Source organism: Zootoca vivipara, chromosome 13 (assembly GCF_965207765.1).
Source record: "Zootoca vivipara chromosome 13, rZooViv2.hap1.1, whole genome shotgun sequence".
NCBI classification, from domain to species: domain Eukaryota; kingdom Metazoa; phylum Chordata; class Lepidosauria; order Squamata; family Lacertidae; genus Zootoca; species Zootoca vivipara.
Genome location: NC_142596.1, coordinates 26,923,633 through 26,946,153, shown reverse-complemented (window position 1 = coordinate 26,946,153; position 22,521 = coordinate 26,923,633). Strand labels below are relative to the sequence as shown.

The 22,521-nt window shown below is 43.2% G+C and overlaps 1 protein-coding gene across 5 annotated transcripts in view; it reads left to right on the top strand.

Moving 5' to 3' along the window:
- The window catches only part of UACA (uveal autoantigen with coiled-coil domains and ankyrin repeats), a 54,523-nt gene that overhangs the window by 14,546 nt on the left and 17,456 nt on the right, over nucleotides 1-22,521 (top strand). For 4 of the 5 annotated variants that reach the window (XM_035130515.3, XM_088657375.1, XM_035130514.3 and 1 more), the window contains exons 2-7: nucleotides 14,391-14,524; nucleotides 18,081-18,169; nucleotides 19,024-19,088; nucleotides 20,325-20,382; nucleotides 22,243-22,313; nucleotides 22,411-22,517. In XM_035130515.3, the coding sequence (XP_034986406.3) occupies nucleotides 14,391-14,524; nucleotides 18,081-18,169; nucleotides 19,024-19,088; nucleotides 20,325-20,382; nucleotides 22,243-22,313; nucleotides 22,411-22,517 (524 nt within the window). Of the gene's footprint in view, nucleotides 1-8,951; nucleotides 9,338-14,390; nucleotides 14,525-18,080; nucleotides 18,170-19,023; nucleotides 19,089-20,324; nucleotides 20,383-22,242; nucleotides 22,314-22,410; nucleotides 22,518-22,521 lie in introns of those variants that run through there. The other variant, XM_035130516.3, reaches the window with a different exon arrangement.

Below are 22,521 nucleotides of genomic sequence, written 5' to 3'. Positions count from 1 at the left end.
GCTAACTGTGCCCAGTTGCTGCCATGCCAATGACTTCCCCATTGCTCCAGTTTACCCCCAGATTCTCAGAATTGTTGCTACTGTAGGCAGACTTGTGACTTAAAGAGCAAACCTGTTCTTAGATACACTCCACAGAAAAATATTTATTTTCGTGAGCAATGTTGGTATCTAATATGTTGCTTGCAGTGGTGTGCGACGAATTTTTTTTGTAGGGGAACAGTTAATGCCAGAGGTGTCAGCTTGCTAGCACGATTTGGGGGGCGGGGACGACAATGTGCATATGACATTGCGATGTTGCACACGTGAGCATCATACCTCCCTCCCTAAGCCAGCCGGAAGCTTCCCAGGCTTTGGGAAGGAGGTCCCAGGGGAATATTTAGGGAACTCGCCTAGTCCCCTTAATCCAATGACCGCACTCCTCTGGTTGCTTGATAGTATTAAAGCTATTTATCACGTTAAATGAGGTAATGAGAGACTGTATAGCAGAGGAAGACCCATAGAGGAAGAGCCATCTGCCTTGAAAGACCCCATTCTGAAACCCCGGAGAGCTGCTGCCAGCCAGTGTGAACAATACTGAGCTAGATGGACCAATGGTCTGACTCAGTATATGTCAGCGTGAGATGAATAAACATCCAGCTATACAAGATAATAGGAGAGGGTTTTCCCCAGCAAAGTATTTGTCAAAATTACAAATACCTAAATACAGACGGGCATTTACCCTTGTTAGATTTAATGTACTGCCATCTGCTTTACTGCAGGGAAGATTCACAGGCAAACCATATGTGGAACGAGTCTGCCCCTGCGGTATGTCAGAGGTAGAAACTGCCTCCCACAAAATTTCTCAAATGAATCTGAATCCCAATGCCTAAAATTCCTTGTAGAAGATAAGGACTCTGATATTACGCTAAAAGTAGCCAAATTTTGTGCGACTGCCATAAAACTCAGGGAACAAGCGGTGTTACCATAATGATTAAGGCCTCCAACGGCAATTTTAGGCTATATTTTAGCGACCCACTTTTAATTTATATACCATATTTTAAATGTAATATATACACGTGTACTTTCCCTGCCGTGTAAATTTTAATGCTTCATCATTGAGCCTTATGATTTTTGATTCTGTATGTGAGCTGGTCTGTGACCGTAAATAAAATTGAATGAATGAGTATATGTCAGCTTTCTATGTTTTCCCCATGAGGAAGGCAAACGACCGGCAGTAGGTGGGGTCCACTGGAAATCATGACTGGTTGTGTTTATGAAAGGGAAATGTGTCTGGATTGAGCGCTGTGTGTGTTTCTGCATGGCTTCCAGAGTGTCATCAAGGTGGGGTGCCATCTACAGAGGCACTCACTTTGGCAGGTAGCCTGTTTTAAAATAAAAGCTGCTGTGTGGTTGGAAGCCTGTGCCTCTGTGTGTCTTGGCAGGAGAATCACTAGCGTTGTTGTTCTCGTGCTACAAGTCCGGGCCATGAGGCAGGAAGAAGCAAAAAGGGGAGGGTGTGTGTGTAATGTAAACAAACAACCACTAATTTCACATGAGCATCTGTGGCAAAAACGACGGTAGAGGGAGGGATCTTGATGGTCCACATACACATTTTATACTGAGTTCCCTTTTGGCAGCAAATGCCACTTAAGGATGATTAGTTGGGGTAAGTGCATGAGTGTGGGACCCTCTGCCACTAATTCTTTCTGTGTGTAGTCTGGCATGTGAGGCAGGCTAGGGACGTGCATAAACAAGTACAGCCAATGCATTTGGAGAACCAGTGTGGTGCAGTGATTAGTGTGTTTGACTAGGGTTCAAATCCCTGCTCATCCGTGAAGCTCCCTGTCTTGCAGCCTCACCTTCCTCACAGGGCTGTTGTGAGGATAAAATGGGGAGGAAGAGAACCTGAGCTCCTTGGAGGGAAGGTGGGGTGGAAATGCAATCAGTCAATCAATCAATTTTGCAAATTTCCAAATGAAGAACCTTAGGAATAGTGGGTTTTAAAATGCATGGAAGCATTCCATCGGATCTCAGTGAATTCCCAATCTTTGATACAAACAGTGGCATTTGTCAGTATGGCTAGTTCTAGTCAATTCCCACTATTATTTGAATATTCTTGATTTGGGTTGCACCTTGTATGTATATTTCCTTACGCTGATATCCCATTCCCTCCACCCACCATAGCTGCCAAGTACCCCGTTTTCCCCGGGAAACCCCCGTTTTTTCGTACCGTTTCCCAGCGGTCCCCCACATCGGTTCCTCTCCCGTTATTCTCCCTTATTCTGCTCCTGCCAGCGGCCTTTTTTTTTTTTTTTTGCTATTTGCCCATCTATGGGCACCGAAAATGGCTGGCGCCGGCACCGGATGTCACGTCTACGCACTTCTGGACATGCATAGACGCATCTGTTGCCGGCGCCGGCCATTTTTGGTGCCCATAAATGGGCAAAGCGACACTGGAAGTTGCGTCTAAGCAACTTCCGGTGTCAGGCGGCTGCCGATCCCGGATTTTGCAGTCCAGGACTTGGCAGGTATGCCACCCACCCTAGAACCCAAGGTGGCATGCCTGCAGTTCCCAAGTCATGTTCCATCCAGGAACTGATCCAGAACCAGACCTGCTTTAGCTTCAGCAAGGTGCCATGTAATGTTCATCCCTAGGGATGCATATGATGTCTATATGCATGTAGTTACATGTGTTTTAATATCGTTTTAGCTAGTATGGAACTTAAGCCTCTTTTAAATATTTTTAATACCTATTTTAAACTTTTTTTATAAATGCTTAATTTTATTTGGTTGTAAACTGCTTTGGTAGATGTTTGAGTCCCCTCCCACTGAATCAAATAGTATGTACATTCTATTTAATAATAAATATGTTGGAGATTTGGGGTATGATTTATTAAATGTTACCCCGAAAATAAGTGCCCTGACAGATTTCATTGTAAGCCCTTGAGTACTCATGTTTCACTCATTCCTAGGTCATGTTGCTCTGTCTGACTTAGTATTTTATTGTGTTTGGATGATGTGTGTCTTGTTAGACACACTGCCTGGGTGTGATCAGAAGACAGAACAGTAATATGTTTAATAAAATTGAATCTGAATTTTTGCTTAAATTTGCAAAGCTGATGAGAAGAGTGGGCTTTGAGGGCAAGAGGTCATTGACAAGATTAGCACACTGCTGCATCACCCCTCATTTTAATTAGTTGAGATCCCACAGAATGCCACTTTTATCAGTTATCTGTTTAAGCATCCTGACCATGTAGAGACAGCTCCTTGGCCCAAAATTGTGGGAGTCTGATGTCTCTTACAGGAACTCTGAAAGTTACTCAGTTTAAAAGAAACTTAATCAGTTGTGGAATTCACAGGGCAGTGAGTGACCGGAAAAGAGAATTACAGCATAAGAAGTACAATATGTATCTTTCATAGAAATCCCTGGAATAATCTGGGAATGTCCCATGATTCTCCTGTTTACAGTTGTTCCATTTAGAGTCTCCAGCATTAGAATTGTTCCCTAGGCCAGTGTTTCTCAACCTTTTTTGGGCCACGGAACACTTGTTCCGTGAAAAAAATCACGAGGCACACCACCATTAAAAAGGTTAAAAAATTTAACTCTGTGCCGCCCTATATTATAATTATGACTGTAAGAAACACTTGTCAAATATTGCTTTCCGGCGGGTTAGTGTTGTGTATTGGCGGCCGCCAGACTCGTTTGCACTGAGCTTTGGGAAAGAGGAGGAGAAATATTGCTTTTCGGTGGGTCAGTGTTACATATTGGCGGCCGCCAGGCACGTGACAATGCAAATCGCCCTTCTCGTCGCCGCACGTCGCGGCACACCAGCCAGCGTCTCGCGGCACACTAGTGTGCCGCGGAACAGCGGTTGAGAAACGCTGCCCTAGGCAAATTCTGGTGCATGGGCTAATAACATGGTGCCATGATACATTCCAGTTGCAGAGTTTTGCATAACATGCAGTGAGCAAAAACCTGATTCTGAAGTGTAGTCTAATGCTTGGAACAATGTGGTGGCAAAGCATAAGTACCACCACTTAAGCCAAAATCCCATAAAAGTATATCAAAACATTAGTGTGACTTAATTGTGCTGGCAGATTATGCTTCTTACTTCTTTTGCGGATTTTTGTGACCTAGAGACATGCAAGGTGGTGGATGCTTCTTCATTTGAGGTTTTTCAACCGAGGTTAAATGACCATCACTTAGGGATTATTTAGCTGTGTGGTTCCTGCATTGCAGGGGGTTGGACTAGATGACCCTTGAGGTCCCTTCCAACACTTCAGTTCTGTGATTATATAAGGTTCCATTAGAACTGGAGCTGTAACAGTGCTCAGTGTATGTGGCTCAGAGATAAATGATTGTGACAGAGGAATAGCAAACGATTTCAGTTTTCAAAAACTGTAAGAGGACTTCAGAAGCCCCCACCAAGCAGCTCCTTTTGACTGGGGTACATCTTTGTTGGGGCTTTTCTGAGAGGGAAACCTCTCATTAACTTAACTGCAGGCCAGAGATTTGCACTTGATTGGGTATGCGGGGCTGAGGAGGTTACACTTCTGTTGTCACCCTTTTCTTTTGGCATTCAGTGATCACCACCATCTCTCATTTGCCATAGGTCATTAGCTGCAAGAGAGATCACCTTACCAGTCCAGTTGGTAAGCCTTGTAAGGCAGGTGCTGTTTTTCTCAAGTTGAGAGCAAATGCTGAGGATTTATTAGCCTGTGGCCATCTCCATTTGTAAGATAACTTGACAAAAACTTGAGTTCTGTAGAATGAAAGAAGAAATGGGTCCAGTCTAGTGGTGGCCTTGATCCTTACTGCTTGGATAATCTAGAAACTTGAAAACTTCAAACTGCTTAGAAGCAGCAGAAATTATTAATAGCCTTTATTGGTGGTAGCACCCAGTGATTCCAATTCTCTGTGTTCACAGCAGCTGTATGCCCTTTCCGTTGGTAATTTAAGAACATCCTGTCTCATTTTACCCTGATCTGCAAGAGTAATCCATGCTCTTGATAAATTTTTATTTTTTATTTTTTGGACTCCTGACCGTTAAGTCCAGTTGCAGAGGACTCTGGGGTTGCGGCGCTGATCTTGCTTTACTGGCCGAGGGAGCCAGCGTACAGCTTCCGGGTCATGTGGCCAGCATGACTAAGCCGCTTCTGGCGAACCAGAGCAGCGCACGGAAACACCGTTTACCTTCCTGCCGGAGTGGTACCTATTTATCTACTTGCACTTTGACGTGCTTTCGAACTGGTAGGTGGGCAGGAGCAGGGACTGAGCAATGGGAGCTCACCCGGTCACGGGGATTCGAACTGCCGACCTTCTGATCGGCAAGCCCTAGTTCTCTGTGGTTTAACCCACAGCACCACCCGCGTCCCTTCTTGGTACATTACATACCACAAATGCCTCTTTTTACCTTTACTGCAAGATACTGTAAGTCTTTTATATGTAGACTCTCAAAAACCAAACAAGTTAGGAAGGATTTACCCCTTTTAAACAACAGGGGCTGCATTGGATGATGATGATGATGATAATAATAATAATAATGATAATAATAATGATAATAATAATATATTTATTATTTATACCCCACCCATCTGGCTGGGTTTCCCCAGCCACTCTGGGCGGCTTCCAACAGAAAAATGAAATAAAATAATCTATTAAACATTAAAAGCCTCCCTAAACAGGGCTGCCTTCAGATGTTTTCTAAAAATCTGGTAGCTGTTTTTCTCTTTGACATCTGATGGGAGGGCGTTCCACAGGGCGGGCGCCACCACCGAGGAGACCCTCTGCCTGGTTCCCCGCAACTTGGCTTCTCGCAACGAGGGAACCGCCAGAATGCCCTCGGTACTGGACCTGTCCGGGCAGAACGATGGGGGTGGAGACGCTCCTTCAGGATGTATTGTGGGTGTCTGCAAAACTTTATAATCTGTTTCATGTTGGCTTTTGATGATATGGCATGTTCTAAGATCGTAAATTTGTAGTATTGGAAGGGACACTAAGGATCATCCAACCCCTTGGCAAATAGGTATTCCGTTGTGGTGACCGTGACCTTGGTTTAAGGTACCATTTGACACCTAGCTTGTATACCTGAGTTTCTAACACTGCTTATATATAGTATAAATGTATAGCATTGTCAGCAGTTAGGATTTTCTGTATTATTATTATCTTTAAATCTCACTCTCTTCAAAAAGAAGCTGAAAATGGCTAACAGTAATAAAAGCAACAAAACAACTGGCAGAAAAGAAACAACAGCAGATAAAAAAAGGAGCACAACCTTTGTCAAGCATTAAAAGGAGAATAAACCCACCAGCAGGAGTGAGGTGGTTTCAGTAACCAACTGTCTTAGGAGTAAGCTCCATTGGACATGGTAGTTAAAAGCCTTTTTTAACAAGACTAATGAACTCCTTCACATTTTTCAGGGTTGAGTGGTTAAAGAACTTAAACTTACAGGAGATACCCAACTTGGGCTGTATTCTGATCAGGATGAAGCATGTCTTGTGATTTATCCCCCACCTCCCAAAGAATCACTGCCTCGGTCTGCAGCAATTACTTCATTCCTTATTCCCATTACACTGTGTCTGGTTTATCTATCCTGCAGACTTTCATCACTCCTCTTACTATAAATATTCCTTGTGTTCCTTATTCTGGCCTACAGGAACCTGATTCAACCTCATTTTTCAATCCAAGCATCTTGTTTCCACCAGCCCCCAATTCAAAAATCCACATAGCTGGAATTGGGCTTGAGGTTATTTGGTCAACTACTTACACAACTGAGGTTCTGTATATCTAAATGTTATTCACAGTCATTAATACAGCTAATACCATAAAACTTCCAAAAATAAACATGTGAATATCATGAAGACCACATTGAGACAATCACAAAAAATCATTATCAGACACACACACACACACACACACACACACAGAGAGAGAGAGAGAGAGAGAGAGAGAGAGAGACCACTCACTCAAAGAAAGCAGAAAAGACGTGAGTACGTAATTTCATCCCAGAAGGGATTTTTAATCATGTATTTATTTAGTTGCAGGGGCAGTGGGAATGAGTTTATGGAACCAAATGGGTGAAGAGCCCACCAATTCCTTGGGAGTATAATGTTTTTCACCAGGTTGGAACTTGGATGTGAATTCATTTGGCACCTGCTGTAGGCAGAAGGAAGTAAGATATAATGTGGCAAGTCAGGTAAACAACTTATTTTTAATATCTTTGAAGCTGGTTTAATTTGCCCTTGAACTTTCTTAACATTATAAACCCAAATTGTGGTGGATTTACAAAATGACTTGCTGGTCCCGTTCATATGAGATTTTGCTAACCATTTCAGTTTCATTTTTCTTGGAATGTTGTTTTCGTGAGGAAAAGCTGCTGGGTTGCACAGCTGGTTTCCTAGAATATACTGTTTTCCAAGTTCACTCTAATGTTAAAGCAGAAAGCAATTCAGCTGCTACTTTCCAGAGTTGTGAGAAGTGGATGCACTTCTGCCTTGCCAGGGAAGCGAGTTCAGTTGTCGAAAATGACCAACAACCTTTGCAACCATGCAGTTTTGCATGGGTGGAATGGAGTGCGAGGCTGAGGGGAGCGTTGGTTGAGGAACAGTTCGCCTGTGTCTTGCATCGCCAGGAAAAAGGAGTGATAATGTTAGCTCACCTGCCCATACCTAGTAGATCACCTGAGTACTGCTGCACTCTCTCGAGTGTTATTTCTTTGGGGCACTGGGGCAGCCTATCTGAGCCCAAGCATTGAGGCAAACCAAAGAAGCTGTCAATGGCTGCTCCCAGCTTTGAACCACTCCGCATCACCAGAGTGGTATCAGTGCAAGACCTTATTTAGGCAAGCATTTTGTGGCTGGGGTTGAGTGAGGGGATCCTTCTATTTTAAAACGCTGAATGTTGTTGTCCATGAGTCTTTTATGGAGGTGCAGGGGAAGGAGGAACTGAAGTTCGCCTATTGAATGGACAAATGTCCTCTGGTAGACCACCAACCGACCTCTGAGCTGCCATTAGAACTTTCCAAGAAGGGTCACCTCAGCAAATTGTATTTTCAGTCCCTCTGTCTTAATAGTCCGGAGGGCTACCCCCCCCCCCAACACATATTTCATGGGCTCCCTTTGGACCATTTGATCCGGGAGATTCAAAGCTGGTGTCATCCAACTGTGCTAAAGATGGCATTTTAAGAGTGTGCCTCCCTTGTTAAAACTGAAAAGGAGAAAAGGGAGCACCGCATCCCTTGCCCTGTTAATCACTGCGTTGTCTATTTGATGGTTTGACAAACCTCCATGGGGCTTCTCAACTAGCCAGCAAGGAGACAGCCTGGCAGCAAAAGTAAACTGAAACCTCCTTGGCTTTCAGAATGGGGTCCGTGCTTGTAAAAGGAGAGTTCTTTTTATTTATTTAATTTTTTTTTTTAGAAAAGCAGGGGCACGTGTGTCTTCTAAATAAACATCTGAGATGCTTTTGTCAAAATAGACTCTTGCATTCCTCTCTGCTGGACGCAGTCATATGATTACAAAGCCGTGATCGGCTCTTAAGCTGTTGGGAGCCCGTACTGGTTAATGACAGGGGTCCCTGGCAGAACCGATCATGCCCTATTTTACAGTGGCTTAGTTTCCCTTTGGAAAGTGTCACTTGAAAGCTAATTGGGTACAGCATACTGTATTTGCTTCTTAGAGGGAGCACAGGGCCTGGGTCAGTAGCACATGTCGCCCGCTCGTGGTGCGAGCAGTTTGTGCACATTCTTGCCTCTCTGGCCGGCAGCGGCCATCATGTATTACTCACCGGTTGAGCATGCACTGGATATATTATTAGCTATTTCTTTCGATCGCTCAGCTATCAAGTACCAGGCAAATCAAAAAATAGCTCTGGACTGGTGTGAGACTGTCTGCATATTGTTTACAGGATATTTTGGAGCGGGGCAATATTTACTGTGTCTGAACTGCAGAGGCAGTAGTTGGCGCTACGGCGCAGGAGGAGTGAAAACAAAAGCCACGTTGGTGTCGGGCATCCCCCTCCTCCAGTGCCAGGCGGGGGCAGCTGCAGCAGTTGGCACAGCCCGCTGGATGGGACGGTGGCACTTGGCACAGCCCTGTCCCTAGAAGCTGCCCAGTTGTTTTCTCAAGAGTGATGAAGTCTGAAGAAGACCCCGAAGACGGAGACAGCATGTCAGGGGATCCGAGCTAAGGGAAGAAGGGCCAAGATGAATGCAGAAGGGCAGCAGAAATTCAGGTTGCACTGGGCAGCCACCTTGGACTCTGGCTGTAGCTGAATGTCGGGTTTGCTGTTCACTCTTGGCAGCCAGGACTCGGGAACTCTAGGATGAGTTGCTGGTTTTCCTGTGCCCTTAAAAACACAGTAGGTATCATCTTACGGCAGAGCAGCTTACAACTTTTTGCCACAGCTTGCCTTGTTCCTTCTTGATGTGGTCTGAATTGCAACATCTGCTTGTTGTGGTATACTTTCCGCTTAGTACTCTTTGTGAGAATTTCTGCTAATTTACACCTTTGTGCAGTAGGCAGCAGGTGAATTGAAGAGATGGATGATATCAGTGCTGCACTCTTTATGGTAGATTTCTGTTCAAAAGGAGTTGCTGGGCTTCTAATGTTTGAAATCCTTTAAATTGTAATCCTGTTGTCTTTATATCCCACCTTTATTCCATCTTGGAACCTTGCATCTGTGACAGACACACTGTTTGCAGCCCTCCAGGTATTCACTTTGAGAGGAGCTTCTATTGGTGTATTTATCTGTATAACTGTAACTGGGAATGTTTGACAAAACCATTCTAGTTCTTCTATATACTTGGCATGCTGGAGCACTCGTGGGCTCTTAAGTTTTCAATGAAAGGAAACATTAATTGCCTAAACTTTAAAAAAATGTCAAGTATGCTTAGGGAATGGGTAGAGGTCAAAAGCATTTATTTCAGTTCCTGGAAAGGGATGCATCACTTCTGCGTTCTGCACCAGCACTGCCCAGCATATTTTTATGCTAGGTAGAAATGCTCGCTGTTGAGAATTCTGCTAATTTGTCAATGACACAGATGTGCAGGAATATAGAAAGTGAAGAGACTGAAATGGTGCCTCCAATTGCTTTCTTCTTTTTGAAATGTGCCTGCTTGTGATTCCTTGAAAATATTTATCAGGCTTTTTCAAAGTCAAATAGGACTTGATTTCTGCTGCAAGTGCTTGGTCCCAATCCTGAAATAAATAGAGAATGTGTTGGAGGGTCAGTGCTCTTTAACTCCTCAAGTGTTTGTCATTTCTTCCCTGTAGGTGGTCCAGGTGAGGCTGTTTCTTCCCCATCCAAACTGACTTGTGGCTTTAGAGTTGCAGTGGTGGTATTTGAGAATTTTCTGGGAGAGGTTTTGCAGGCAAGAATTGGCCAGCTGGGAACGGCTTAAGTGACACTCACCTGCCCAAGCTTCCCTGCAAATGCCCCTGTCACCCCCCAAATCACATGCATTAAAATCGGCGTAACATAAGCACCCTCAACTCCATGCTTGTTTCTTTTGAAATGTCTCGTTTGGCCTTCAGATGCTGGATGTTTTGATTTCGATGACTCCAGAAAGGGTTCAGGAGGTCAGTGCTGCCGCCTTTGCTCCTTTGAAGAGCCCTAGAAGGGAGCGGCTGAAGACTGAAGGGCTGAGAGATGAAAGCAGGCTCGCCCCATACCACTATAATCCCATACAGGCCAGAATTAGCCATGGGATAATCAAATATGACGTCCATTGGCTTTTGTGCAGTTTTTCCCTACTGACTCTCAGCAAATGCAAACGTGGTGTCCTGCTGCGGCCCCAATTCCAGATGGAAAGGTACACCTGGACATGCAACTTGTGGGTCACTGTGCCCTCAAATATGCCTTTCTGAAGCTGTTGATAACCAAGGGGATTTTTGTGTGCACAAGTTTTAAAATCTGATTGCTGGGAGGTGAAAGATTTAAATATTGTTGTTCATAGCTTTCTTTAACTGCTGTTGCACATTGGAATCAGGGCTGTGCAATAAATACCGGTATTGAAATAACATCATGATATATATTGAGATATAGTGATATTTAGCTGGTGATATATTGTGATGTTGAAAACCAGATATCGCCCAGCCCTAATTGGAAGTACAGTACTGTAGCTTCTTATTTGCAAGGGAATGAGTTGAGCAAAGCCTGGTCTATATGTACATGGAACAAGGTAGCTGGGTGGACCGTTGAATGGCAACATGTATTTGGACGCTTCCTGCATGTAGAAAGCTAGCACCTGGGGGGGGGGAGTGGCTAGAATTTTCTCCCTGTTGGTACCAGTTTAGTGTTTGCTGCTGGTATGGCAACTGCTGTTTCTCCCTCTGGTGATGGATTTCCTGCTAGCTAGTGGGGTGCATGCCCAAATTGTGCTACTGTGGTTTCATGTGACACTATAGGCAAATAAAATAAAATAAAATTATTGCTTCCACATTCATTTGGGTCACTTTGCAAGTTGTCTTTCTGTAGAAATGACTGGAAAAAAGCAGGTGCCTTGCAGTGTTTGAATGACACTATGGATTGCCCTTTCTCTCTCTTTTTGTGGTCTAGGTGTTTCTGCCAGGAAGCTGCAGTGGGCATTAGTTTTGGCTTCTTCTGTACATTTCCAGAGCAAACCACACATGCCGCCATTCATAGGCAGGAAGATACTGCTTTCATTTCAGGCAGAGATTTAATCTGCAGGTTGAGAGGAATAACACATGAAATAGGCCCACACCCAGTTGAGATGGGAAGTGGGAGAACCTCAAAAACAACACATTCCTGTGCAGTTCAAATGTAGCCATTATCCTTTGAGTAGAAATGCAAGCCTTTTGCAAGAAAGGAGGACTTGGGCGTGGGTGGGCTGAAGTAGGGGAAGAGAGTATTTTAGATTGCAATGCTTTTTCTTTCTTTCTGTCTCTCTTAAAAACAAGAAATGCCAAGTAGGGCGGAGAACCTTGTTTCTATTCTGAGAAGGCACTGAGGTGGCCTGACTGGAAATCCAAACTGAACGCTCCTGCCAATTAAACCAGTGCAAGGAGGCTCTGGAAACAGAAAGGGCCTCTTGATGGTTAAACTGGTGTGCAAATGATATCATAGACTCCTTCTGTTTTAGAAGAACTGTAATTAGTTCTACCGGAAGGTAGAATTCTCGAACAGTCAAAGGAATAGAGGGAAAAGCTGTTTTGTGGGAGATCTGGCTTATTATCCTACTCATTCATTCATTCATTTGCATTTATATCCCACTTTTCCTCCAAGGAGCTCAAGGTGTTGGAGATTCATTCCCCGTGTCTGCAGTCATGGGATTGTTGTCTATCACATGACGGTGTATGTTTTCATTCCACAGAATGGGAATTGACGGAGACAGGATGTTCGTGTTACTGTGTTCCGTGAAATGGGATTATTGTCCTTTCTTCTTTCTCTTTGCTGTCTGATGCTAGAGAGAGAGGGAGCCATGTTGCAGTGCTCCGTGTGTGTTTATATGTAAATAAAGTAGATTAGCCAAATGCTGAGTTGCTGAGGTCTGTTACACGAGCTGCGAACACTGCAGATCTCTGAGTGTGCTGATGTCTGTTGGCATCAGTCGCTGTGATGTTTGGGCAGAAGAAAGCTTTTGAAGCTCCCAAACGATCGACCAGGAGGAAGAGAACATGCCAGTCGGGCATGTGTCTCTGCCAGGATCTTACACGAGAGTAGGACGATCCTAACAGTATACAGTGGTACCTCGGTTTAAGTACACAATTGGTTCCGGAAGTCTGTACTTAACCTGAAGCGTACTTTCCCATTGAAAGTAATGGAAAGTGGATTAATCTGTTCCAGACGGGTCTGCGGAGTACTTAAACTGAAAGTATTCAAACCGAAGCGTACTTAAACCGAGGTATGACTGTACATAGTAGTTCTCCTCATTAAATCCCCCCAACAACCCTCATGACTCCAGCAACTAACTGAAGGGCCACAGATCATCCTCAGCTCTGACCTAGCACATTGTCAGCTGTGGCAGGCAGCGACTCTCCACAATCTTGGGCAGGAAGATGCTTTTCCTATCAGCTTCTATGCCAGGGATGGTGAATTGCCAGCCCTCAGGCTGGGTGCAATGAAGGCCCTGGGCCCTCCCCACACCACCTGCAAATCTCCTTCCTTACCGCCTCTCTCCACACCCACACCACACCCACACACACTCCGCCCTTAGAAGCAATAGAATTTGGTGGTGAGCATTTTCAAAGTGGGTTGCAGCTGGGAAGGGTTGACTGCATAGCTGCCAAGTTTTCCCTTTTCTCGCGAGGAAGCCTATTCAGCATAAGGGAAAATCCCTTAAAAAAGGGATAACTTGGCAGCTATGGTTGACTGTCTTCTCCCCAGCTGTGACCCTTCTTCTGAAAACTTCCTCTGCACCAGAATTAGGCTTGGAAAAAACCTATTTATTGCATGAGAGAGTTTTAAGTGTGTGTGCATGTGTGTATGTATAGAATTAGTTGTACAGTAACTGGGATGTTTGTTTATTTTTTTGCATTTATATCCCACCTTTTTTGCCCCTGGAACTCAAGGTGACTTACGTGGTTTTCCCCCTACTTGTTCAATCCCCACAGCAACCCTGTGAGGTAGGCTAGGCTGAGAGTGAGTGACTGGCCCAAGGACACCCAGCAAGCTTCAAGGCTGAGTACAGATTTGAACCCCCATCTCCCAGGTCCTAGTCCAGCATTAACCACTGCACCACCGCTGCCTTGATGTGTGTGCTATGTAAAATTCAGTTTTTAAAAAAAAGCCTTGTTGAAGGCTAACTGTGTTGCAGGAGAGGTGATCTTTCTGGAGAGAATGCAGTGAGGGTGGTTGGCTGGAGGGCTAACTTTGCCGCCCCAGCTGAAGTCTGCAAGAAGGTCATCTCTCCCCTCTAGCAATTAGGCTCAAAAAAGCCAAAACACTCCCCACACCAAGCCTGATTGTGTTTAAAGTAACCCATTCCTCTGATTGTTGTTTAAGTGAAGCTGCCCATTGAGCTGAGACCTTCTGCATCTCTAAGCACATTCAAATATGAATTGAACTGCAGAAAGGTGCTGCAAATATCCTATTATCTTATTTCTTGAGAATAACATTGCATGCCAGTAAATAGTGGGACGCAAAAGGCATGAATCCTTCATGGTTTTCTCAGTGTTTGGATTTTTCTTAAGTACTTCCCGTATTAAACTGACACAATAATATGTGAAACCAAGCTCCTTCAGTTTTTTGTTTTGTTAAAGCCCAGAAGCAGCTTTCCTTGGCTTCCGTTTCTTAAGGGATTTTCCCTTCCAGCTACATGGATGGCAGATGAATAACACTTGTCCCCCCTCCCGCACTTTATCCTCCATGGGAAACAGGCACTTTTCCTCGTATTTCTGAGGGATTTGCACCACTGTACACTGAAAACATTTCTCCTGCATTCTTTGAACAGTTGACTGCAGACTGGAACAAGTACGATGATCGCTTGATGAAAGCTGCTGATCGGGGCGACGTGGAGAAGATTTCGTCTGTCCTTGCCAAGAAGGGCGTAAACCCCACCAAACTCGATGTGGAAGGAAGATCTGCGTGAGTAGAAGTCGGAGTTTTGACCTCAGCTGCTCTTCCCACCTCCCACCAAGTTTGTAGCCCACCCACCCCTTGCAGGAGGGCTGCTTAGATGTGCCTTTTTTGTCTTTGATCTTCCTGGCCCCTTCCAAATTTTTGAGAGGGGCACTGTTGTTTCTGTTGGCTCTTATCTGCCTTGTGCTTATTTCCTGTAAGCCTCCCTGAGCCTTGGAAAGGTGCCATAGAAATGTTTTAAATAAACAGAAAGCTGTTGGGACCTGCATCCTGCGGAAGAGCATTTTATGCTTCCACACATACAGGGCATGTTTGGATGTCATGCCGAACTGTGTAAACATGTGGTTTAGTGGAGGGGAAACCTGGGGGCCCTCCAGATGTTACTGGACTACAGCTCTGGCCACCCCCAACCTTGGGCCATGCTGGCTGGGGCTGATGGGAGCTGTAGTCCAACAGCAACTGGAAGGCACTATGAAAGCTTCCTGAGATGAATTGTTTTCCTTGACACAGTAATAGGCAGCTGATCCAGAAGCAAGTAATTGGGTGGTCTCTGCCTGGTTGATTCAAAAAAATCTGTCTAGGTTGCAGGGTGTGTTTGTGGTTTGGTTCCAAAGTTGCTCCGGACAAGACTAAAAGGCTTGGGTTTTTCCCATGCGGTTTGTATTACTTGTGTGGTGCCTGTCCCACTCCCGGCTCCCTTTTTGTTTCTCTCTGAACTCCTGTGTGCGCACATAATAAAAGGGGAGATATTTGTGGTAACTTCAGAAGCTTCTCAGTAGCCAATCCGGAGAAGTTTTGAATGGCAGTCTCAAGTTACTGTACAAAGCTGTTTTCTGTCTTAAATGGTAAGCGGTGAGGACATTTAATGCTAGGGTTATTCTGTGAGCTTTGTTTTGGATGCTTTGTGGTGAGTGACTCTGTCTGGGTGGTTGTAGGTCACAGCCTGCATACCCCCAAGAGTTTCCAAGATGAAAGCCAGAGGTCAGAGGCATTCAGGCACAGCTTCTCATTATCTGGGACCAACATCCAGAGGTGTGGCTTCTCAGCCTAGCCATGAGCTCACTAGTTGGTGTTGAGCAAGCCAGCACCTTAGCCCCTTTATTCTAATATGGAGATAACAATGGCTGGCTTCACAGGGCTGTTGTAAGGGTTGCTGAGAATTAGATAAATCTCTGAGTTTGTGCATTCTCAGCAGACTGAAAAACAGAAATCCAGGGTTAACCTACATTGTATCTGGCTGCTCAAAGATTGCCTTTCCATTCTTCTTCTTCTTCTTCTTCTTCTTCTTCTTCTTCTTCTTCTTCTTCTTCTTCTTCTTCTTCTTCTTCTTCTTCTTCTTCTTCTTCTTCTTTCTGTGTGGCATCCCAAAGCAGTTTACAATATAACATATATACAACAGTTGTGTATATTATAAAAGTTAAAGAAATTGCAAAAATAAAAAGAACAGTTTAGAAATCACCCAATTATAAATTCAAAAACAATTCAAAACAACAACAGTACATACATAAAACCAATTCAAATCCCAGATACAAATTGGAGTAAAGATTTTAGAAGGCTTGTTCTAAAAGATTGTTCTCCTGTTGGAAGATTTGAACTGCAGTTCTTTACTTGCTTAATCCGGGAGTAAAAGGTAAAGGTAAAGGGACCCCTGACCATTAGGTCCAGTCACGAACGACTCTGGGGTTGTGGCGCTCATCTTGCTTTATTGGCCGAGGGAGCCGGCGTACAACTTCCGGGTCATGTGGCCAGCATGACAAAGCTGGCGAACCAGAGCAGCGCATGGAAACGCCGTTTACCTTCCCGCTGTAGTGGTACCTATTTATCTACTTGCACTTTGACATGCTTTCAAACTGCTAGGTTGGCAGGAGCTGGGACTGAGCAATGGGAGCTCACCCTGTCGCAGGGATTCAAACTGCCGACCTTCTGATCGGCAAGCCCTAGGCTCTGCGGTTTAACCCACAGCGCCACCCGTGTCCCAGGAGTAAATCCCATTAAATCCCAAAAGGTCCTAATTCAGACTAGACATGTGTAGGATTGCACTGCACAAGACATCCAGAAACCCCTTGGATGAGTGTCCTTCTGGTGCCGCCAGATTCAGAGCTGTTCAGGACTTTATGGCCCCAACACATTATTGGCCCACGGAACATAGCAGGAGACGCTTGGTTTGGTTTTCTCTGTGAGGCAGGAGGAGAATGGGAGGTCTGAAAGTGGGGTAGGGGTGTGTGTGTTTTTTTAAAGAAGGCTTTTTGCCATGGTAAGGCTATTTCCTGTTGAGGTTTAAATTTCTGTCAGCCTCCTCTTGCTTCTTTATAAGGGTGTGGTGGCCTATTAAATTGGTTGACCCCCCAGAAGCTATTAGATCCCGAGGGCTCTAAGAGACTTTTCAGCTCACATTTACTTATCCCATTTATATTTATAGTTGTGTTTTAATGTTGTAAGCTCCCTGGGATCATAGGATGAAGGGTGGGAAATAGATAGATAGATAGCTGTGGTGGTGGTGGTGGTGATAATAATAATAATAATAATAATAATAATAATAATAATAATAATAATAATTTATTACATTTGCATCCCACCTTTCCTCCAGTGAGGTGAAGGTGGTATACATAATTCTCTTCTTCCACATTTTATCCTCATAACACCCCTGTGAGGCAGGTTAGGCTAAGAGTAAATGCAGTGCAAGAATCTTTGGCTCAACATGGAGTTTGAACCACAACCCTGAGATTAAGAGTCTCATGCTCTCCAGACTGAGCTATCCCAGCTGCCTATTTGTTGTATTTCTTTTTATTCTCTGCTGGAGGTGTTTTTATGTGCTGCTTTTGTATTTTTATTGTGTTGGATTGCACTTCAAGATTTTAATTGTAACTTTGTATATGTAAACCAGCTGCACAGGCTCCCGGTGGAGTATAGGGTCAGGTTCAAGGTGCCGGTTTTGACCTTTAAAGCCCTTTGTGGTTTAGGGCCCTCATATTTACAGGACCGCCTCTCCTGGTATGCCCTGCAGAGGACCTTAAGGTCCATGAATAACCATAGTTTAGAGGTCCCCTAGGAAGTCAGACTATCCTCCACCAAGGCCAGGACCTTTTCAGTGATGGCTCCGACCTGGTAGAATGCTCTGTCCCATGAGACTAGGGCCCTACAGGATTTAATCTCCTTCCGCCAGGCCTGTAAGACAGAGCTATTCCGCCTGGCCTTTAATTTGAACTCAGCCTGATCTTTTATTTCCCTTCTCTCCCCCCGCCCCTTTTTATGAAGATTACGCGCTCTGGGACCCCACAGCTAATTCTCCCCTGGCCTCCTTGCAGGCCCAAGTAGGTCTAATTTAGCCAGCTAGCCCTGGTGACTATCTAATGTTCATTGGATGGATTTCCCCCAAATTGATTTCTGATTTTTATTGTTATTCATTCTTTTATACTGTATTTTATGCTGCTTTTATGTGTTTTAAATTTGTTGTTAGCCGCCCTGAGCCCAGGTTTCTGAACCGGGAAGGGTGGGATATAAATAAAAAATTATTATTTTTTATAAACATTATACAGACATTTCCCTGTTTTACTTTGTTTAGGTTCCATGTTGTAGCTGCCAAAGGGAATCTTGATTGTCTGAATGCCATTCTTGTACATGGGGTTGACATTGTAGCTACTGATGCAGCAGGTATGAGTCCTTGTTTAAAATAAGAGGGTTGTCTCTCTGATAAGATCTTCCCAAAGAGAGATTGTAGAAGATGTTGGCCAAATGTTTTCATGTATTGCTCAAACCTGCTGAGTGAATATGGAAAGGGGTTGTTGTAAACTAGCTTCTTAGATGTGTATCAGTGTCCCTGTTGGGTTCCCAGCCACCTTTTTGCTGATTACATCTCTGGGGTTGTGGTGAGGGTTTGCTGTTGGCAGCCATGGGGAAATTGAGACATCATGGAAGGGTATAAACTGGGTCACTCTTCAAGGTAGATTGACTTAAAATAATCCATTGTCTTTCCATCCCTGGTGAATTGATGTACAGGTGAAACTCGGAAAATAAGAATATCGTCAAAAAGTGCATTTATTTCAGTAATGCAACTTAAAAGGTGAAACCAATATATGAGATAGATGCATGACATGCAAAGCAAGATATGTGAAGCCTTTATTTGTTGTAATTGTAATTATTTGTCGTTAGGCGGGTCAATTATAAATGGAATGTAATCAATGAAATGTAATAGCGATGTTTATTTTTGTATTATTGTAACTATTTGTTTTATTACTGTGGAATTTCCAAAAGAAAGCATTTGTAAAAATAAAATAATAATAAGTTGCATTACTGAAATAAATGCACTTTTCGACAATATTCTAATTTTCTGAGTTTCACCTGTATAAAATAACAGTAATTACATCATGGTCAGTATTTTAACTCAAGCTATGTGCAGCACACAACCCATCTCTGTGTGTATGGGTCTGTGTTAGACATTGAATGAATACTCTGGCATGTCTTTCATGATTCCGTTCTGCATTTCCTTGTCACTTTGACCTCTCTAGGAAGGAACGGTCTGCACCTTGCTGCGAAATATGGGCATGCACTCTGTCTGCAAAAATTGTTGCAGGTACTGTATGTTTGACAAGTTGTTTGTTGCATGTAAAAGGCAGGGTAGGGGGTGAGGAGAAACCATGACAGCAAAACTTTCCCCTTTCTCTCTGTGTCGTCTCTTGAACTATTCCCATCACGTGATAGCTGCCACTGTTTGGACACCTTAACCCAAATGTTGGTGCAGGAATGGCCAAAAATCTAATAAGGTTTTGATCACCCTGAACCTTGTTATTTTCAAATTGGGATGTTGAAGAAATCTGAAGAAACAAGCAGAAAACTGAGAGTCTTTGTGCTAGGATAGATATAAACAGGTACCGGTAATTCCTCTGTGTGTACGAAGCTTTCTGTTTCATAAAGATTTATGGGGAAGGATCCATAGCTCACAGCATACTGAAGCTCCCACGTTCATTTACCCAGCATCTCCTGGGAAAAGGCTGCTTCCTGAAACTCTGGAGAACCGCTCCCAGTCAGTGTAGGCTAGGCTCCCAAAGCCAGATGTTTTTACATTGTCTCTCCCATCAGCTCCAGCCTGTTACTAGCAATGATGGGAATCCTAAGCATCAGAAGGGCAGCTAGTTGAAGAAAGCTGGTGTAGGCAATACTGTGCTGGGTGGATCAAGGATCAAGGTCTGACTCTATATAAGGAAGCTTCCTTTGTTATGCCTCCCAGATTATTAGGTTAGGTATGATATCTACAGCACAGCACAGCCACTATATGTTCTGACTCCTTTTAATTATCTTTAGCCTCTTTCAGTAGATGGGATGTTTTATTTTAAAAATATGAATGCATTTTAGATCCCCCCATTTTGTTTTATGCTGGTTTTAATGCATGTGTGATTTACTTATTGTTGTAAGTCACTTTGAGTAATATTTGTTTTTAAAAAACAACCTAATAAATTAATAATAATAATAATAATAATAATAATAATAATAGATTTGCAAAGCTGAACAGCTTGTTTAACATTCTGGAACTGAATCTTATTTAAATGTTTCTTGAAATATTCCCATCATGAGAGAGCTGCCACTGTTAGGAATCCTTAACCATAAATGTTAGAATAAATAAATTACAGGCCTATCCCATATTCTTGTGACAGTGATTTGTTTTTGCCGTTTTTAAAGCTGAATTTTAAATGGTTGTAACCTGCCCTGTGGCCTGCTGGTGAAGGGCAAGTAATAAATTTAACAGCAAGAACAATAATAATAATTAATAGTAATAACAGTATTGGTGAAATGTGTTTTGCTGTTCCCATAGTACAACTGCCCTACAGAAAATGTGGATCTTCAGGGTCGCACTGCTCTTCACGATGCAGGTAAGGGAGTGTCCTTCCTTTGGAGCAATTTCTCCTAACGCCTTGAGAAAGACCGTGTTTGGCAAGGCATATGAATAGCTGCTCATTTTCCATATGTGGCTGGGATAGCCTCTCCCAATTTGTTGTCTCGATGTTTTAGACTATGACTCCCATCAGCTCCAGCATCATATGACGCACACCTTTGGACACCCCCCAGATTGGGAAGGGCTGGCTGCAAACTTATTATTTCAATATTTATTTATTAAATTTGTATACTGCCCTTTGTCCAAAGATCATAGAGTTGTTCCCAACATAAAAATTCAAAATGAGAACACAAAATGCATGATAAAACAAAAACAATCCAATTACCCCCCAGTGATTGATCTTCCTCTTCCAGACCACCAGTTAGGAGAAGCTTTTAGGGAGAGGCTAGGTCAGGCATCCCCAAACTTCGGCCCTCCAGATGTTTTGGACTACAATCCCCATCATCCCTGACCACTGGTCCTGTTAGCTAGGGATCATGGGAGTTGTAGGCCAAAACATCTGGAGGGCCGCAGTTTGGGGATGCCTGGGCTAGGTTCTCTTCCACACTATCTCTGCGCCTCAGGCAACTGATAAAGGTGTAGTTGGGTAGGTGAGCCACTAACAGCACACAGGCTTTTCTTGCAGGGCTGGAGTTCAGGTGCAATGAGTAAAGCATGGAAGATACAGTACTGCCATATTGGCTCTTGAAAGTGCTGTTCCCTGATTGGACATTTGTCGTTAGAACAGTTGTGACTTCTAGATCTTTTTTTCTTTTTCTTTTTTCTTTTATTGAGATTTTTGAAAATACAACAACAAAAGAGAAAAAGAAAGGGGGAAAAAGATAGAGAAATAGAACACAACAAGCTTACGAAACATAATAATAATAAACAAATATACAAGTAATAATAATACATAAATTATAATAATAATATATAAATAATAATATATAACAAATAATAATATAAATAATAATTGTTTAACAAAATACGAGAAAAAGAAAAAACTGATATTCAAAATAAATAATTCCCTATCACCCTTCACCCTACACCCCCCCGTGTGACTTCCAGCCTATTCTCAATTCGAAATGAATTCCCCCCCCCCAATTTTTTTTTATACCTTTTGAGATATCTTATATCTTGATTTTTATATTACTTGAACCCTTCACCTATCTGCTAAGAGGTTGGCGTTTTCCACAAATTTTTTCTTATAATTATTAAATTTTTCCCACTCTTTATCGACTTTATTTTCGGATAGCCCTTTAGCTTCTCCTATTTTCCTTGCCATATTCTGATATCTTATTAGCTTAATTCGCCAATCCTCTTTCTTTGGAATTTGTACACTTTTCCAGTTTTTTGCTATGAGGAGGCTAGCGGTTGTGGTTGCATACATTAAAAAACCCCACTTATCGCCTTCCCTGATCTCCTCGCTTAGTATTCCCAACAGAAACATTTCAGAATTTTTTTAAAGGAGTATTTCAACATTTTCTTTAGCTCTGTATAGATATTTCCCCAATATTTCTTGATTAATTTACAACTCCACCAAATATGTTTTTGGTCGAAAAATGGGAAAAATTATGGATTAAAGATATAAATTTTACCCCAAATTATGATTTAAAAGAAAATGTCCTAAAAATGCAATATAGGTGGCATCTGACCCCGGCGAAACTGGCGAAAATATATAAAGGAAATGACAACAAATGTTGGAGGTGTCAACAGGAGGTGGGCTCATTCATACATATTTGTGGCTTCTAGATCTTAAAGGCGCAGCTATTCATAGAAATCTGAAAAAGTATAAACAGCCCACTGGTAGCAAAGTGACCCATTTACTAACGATGTCATGTCCTTCTGTGTCCCAAAGCGATGTCAGATTGTTCATCCAGCATCCAGTTACTGTGTGACCATGGAGCCTTGGTGAATGCCAGAGATGCAGTAAGTCTCATGCAGGCCCCTTTCAGGGTCCTTCTCCAGGATTGGTCTAGTTCATTTTACCCTTCCTTTGTAATGTTTTCCTGCCCCTTCTCTCTAGGATGGGAGGACGCCTCTGGTGCTGGCCACTCAGATGTGCCGTCCATCTATATGTCAACTTCTGCTCGACAGGGGCGCTGATGTCAATGCAAGAGACAAACAGAACAGGTAA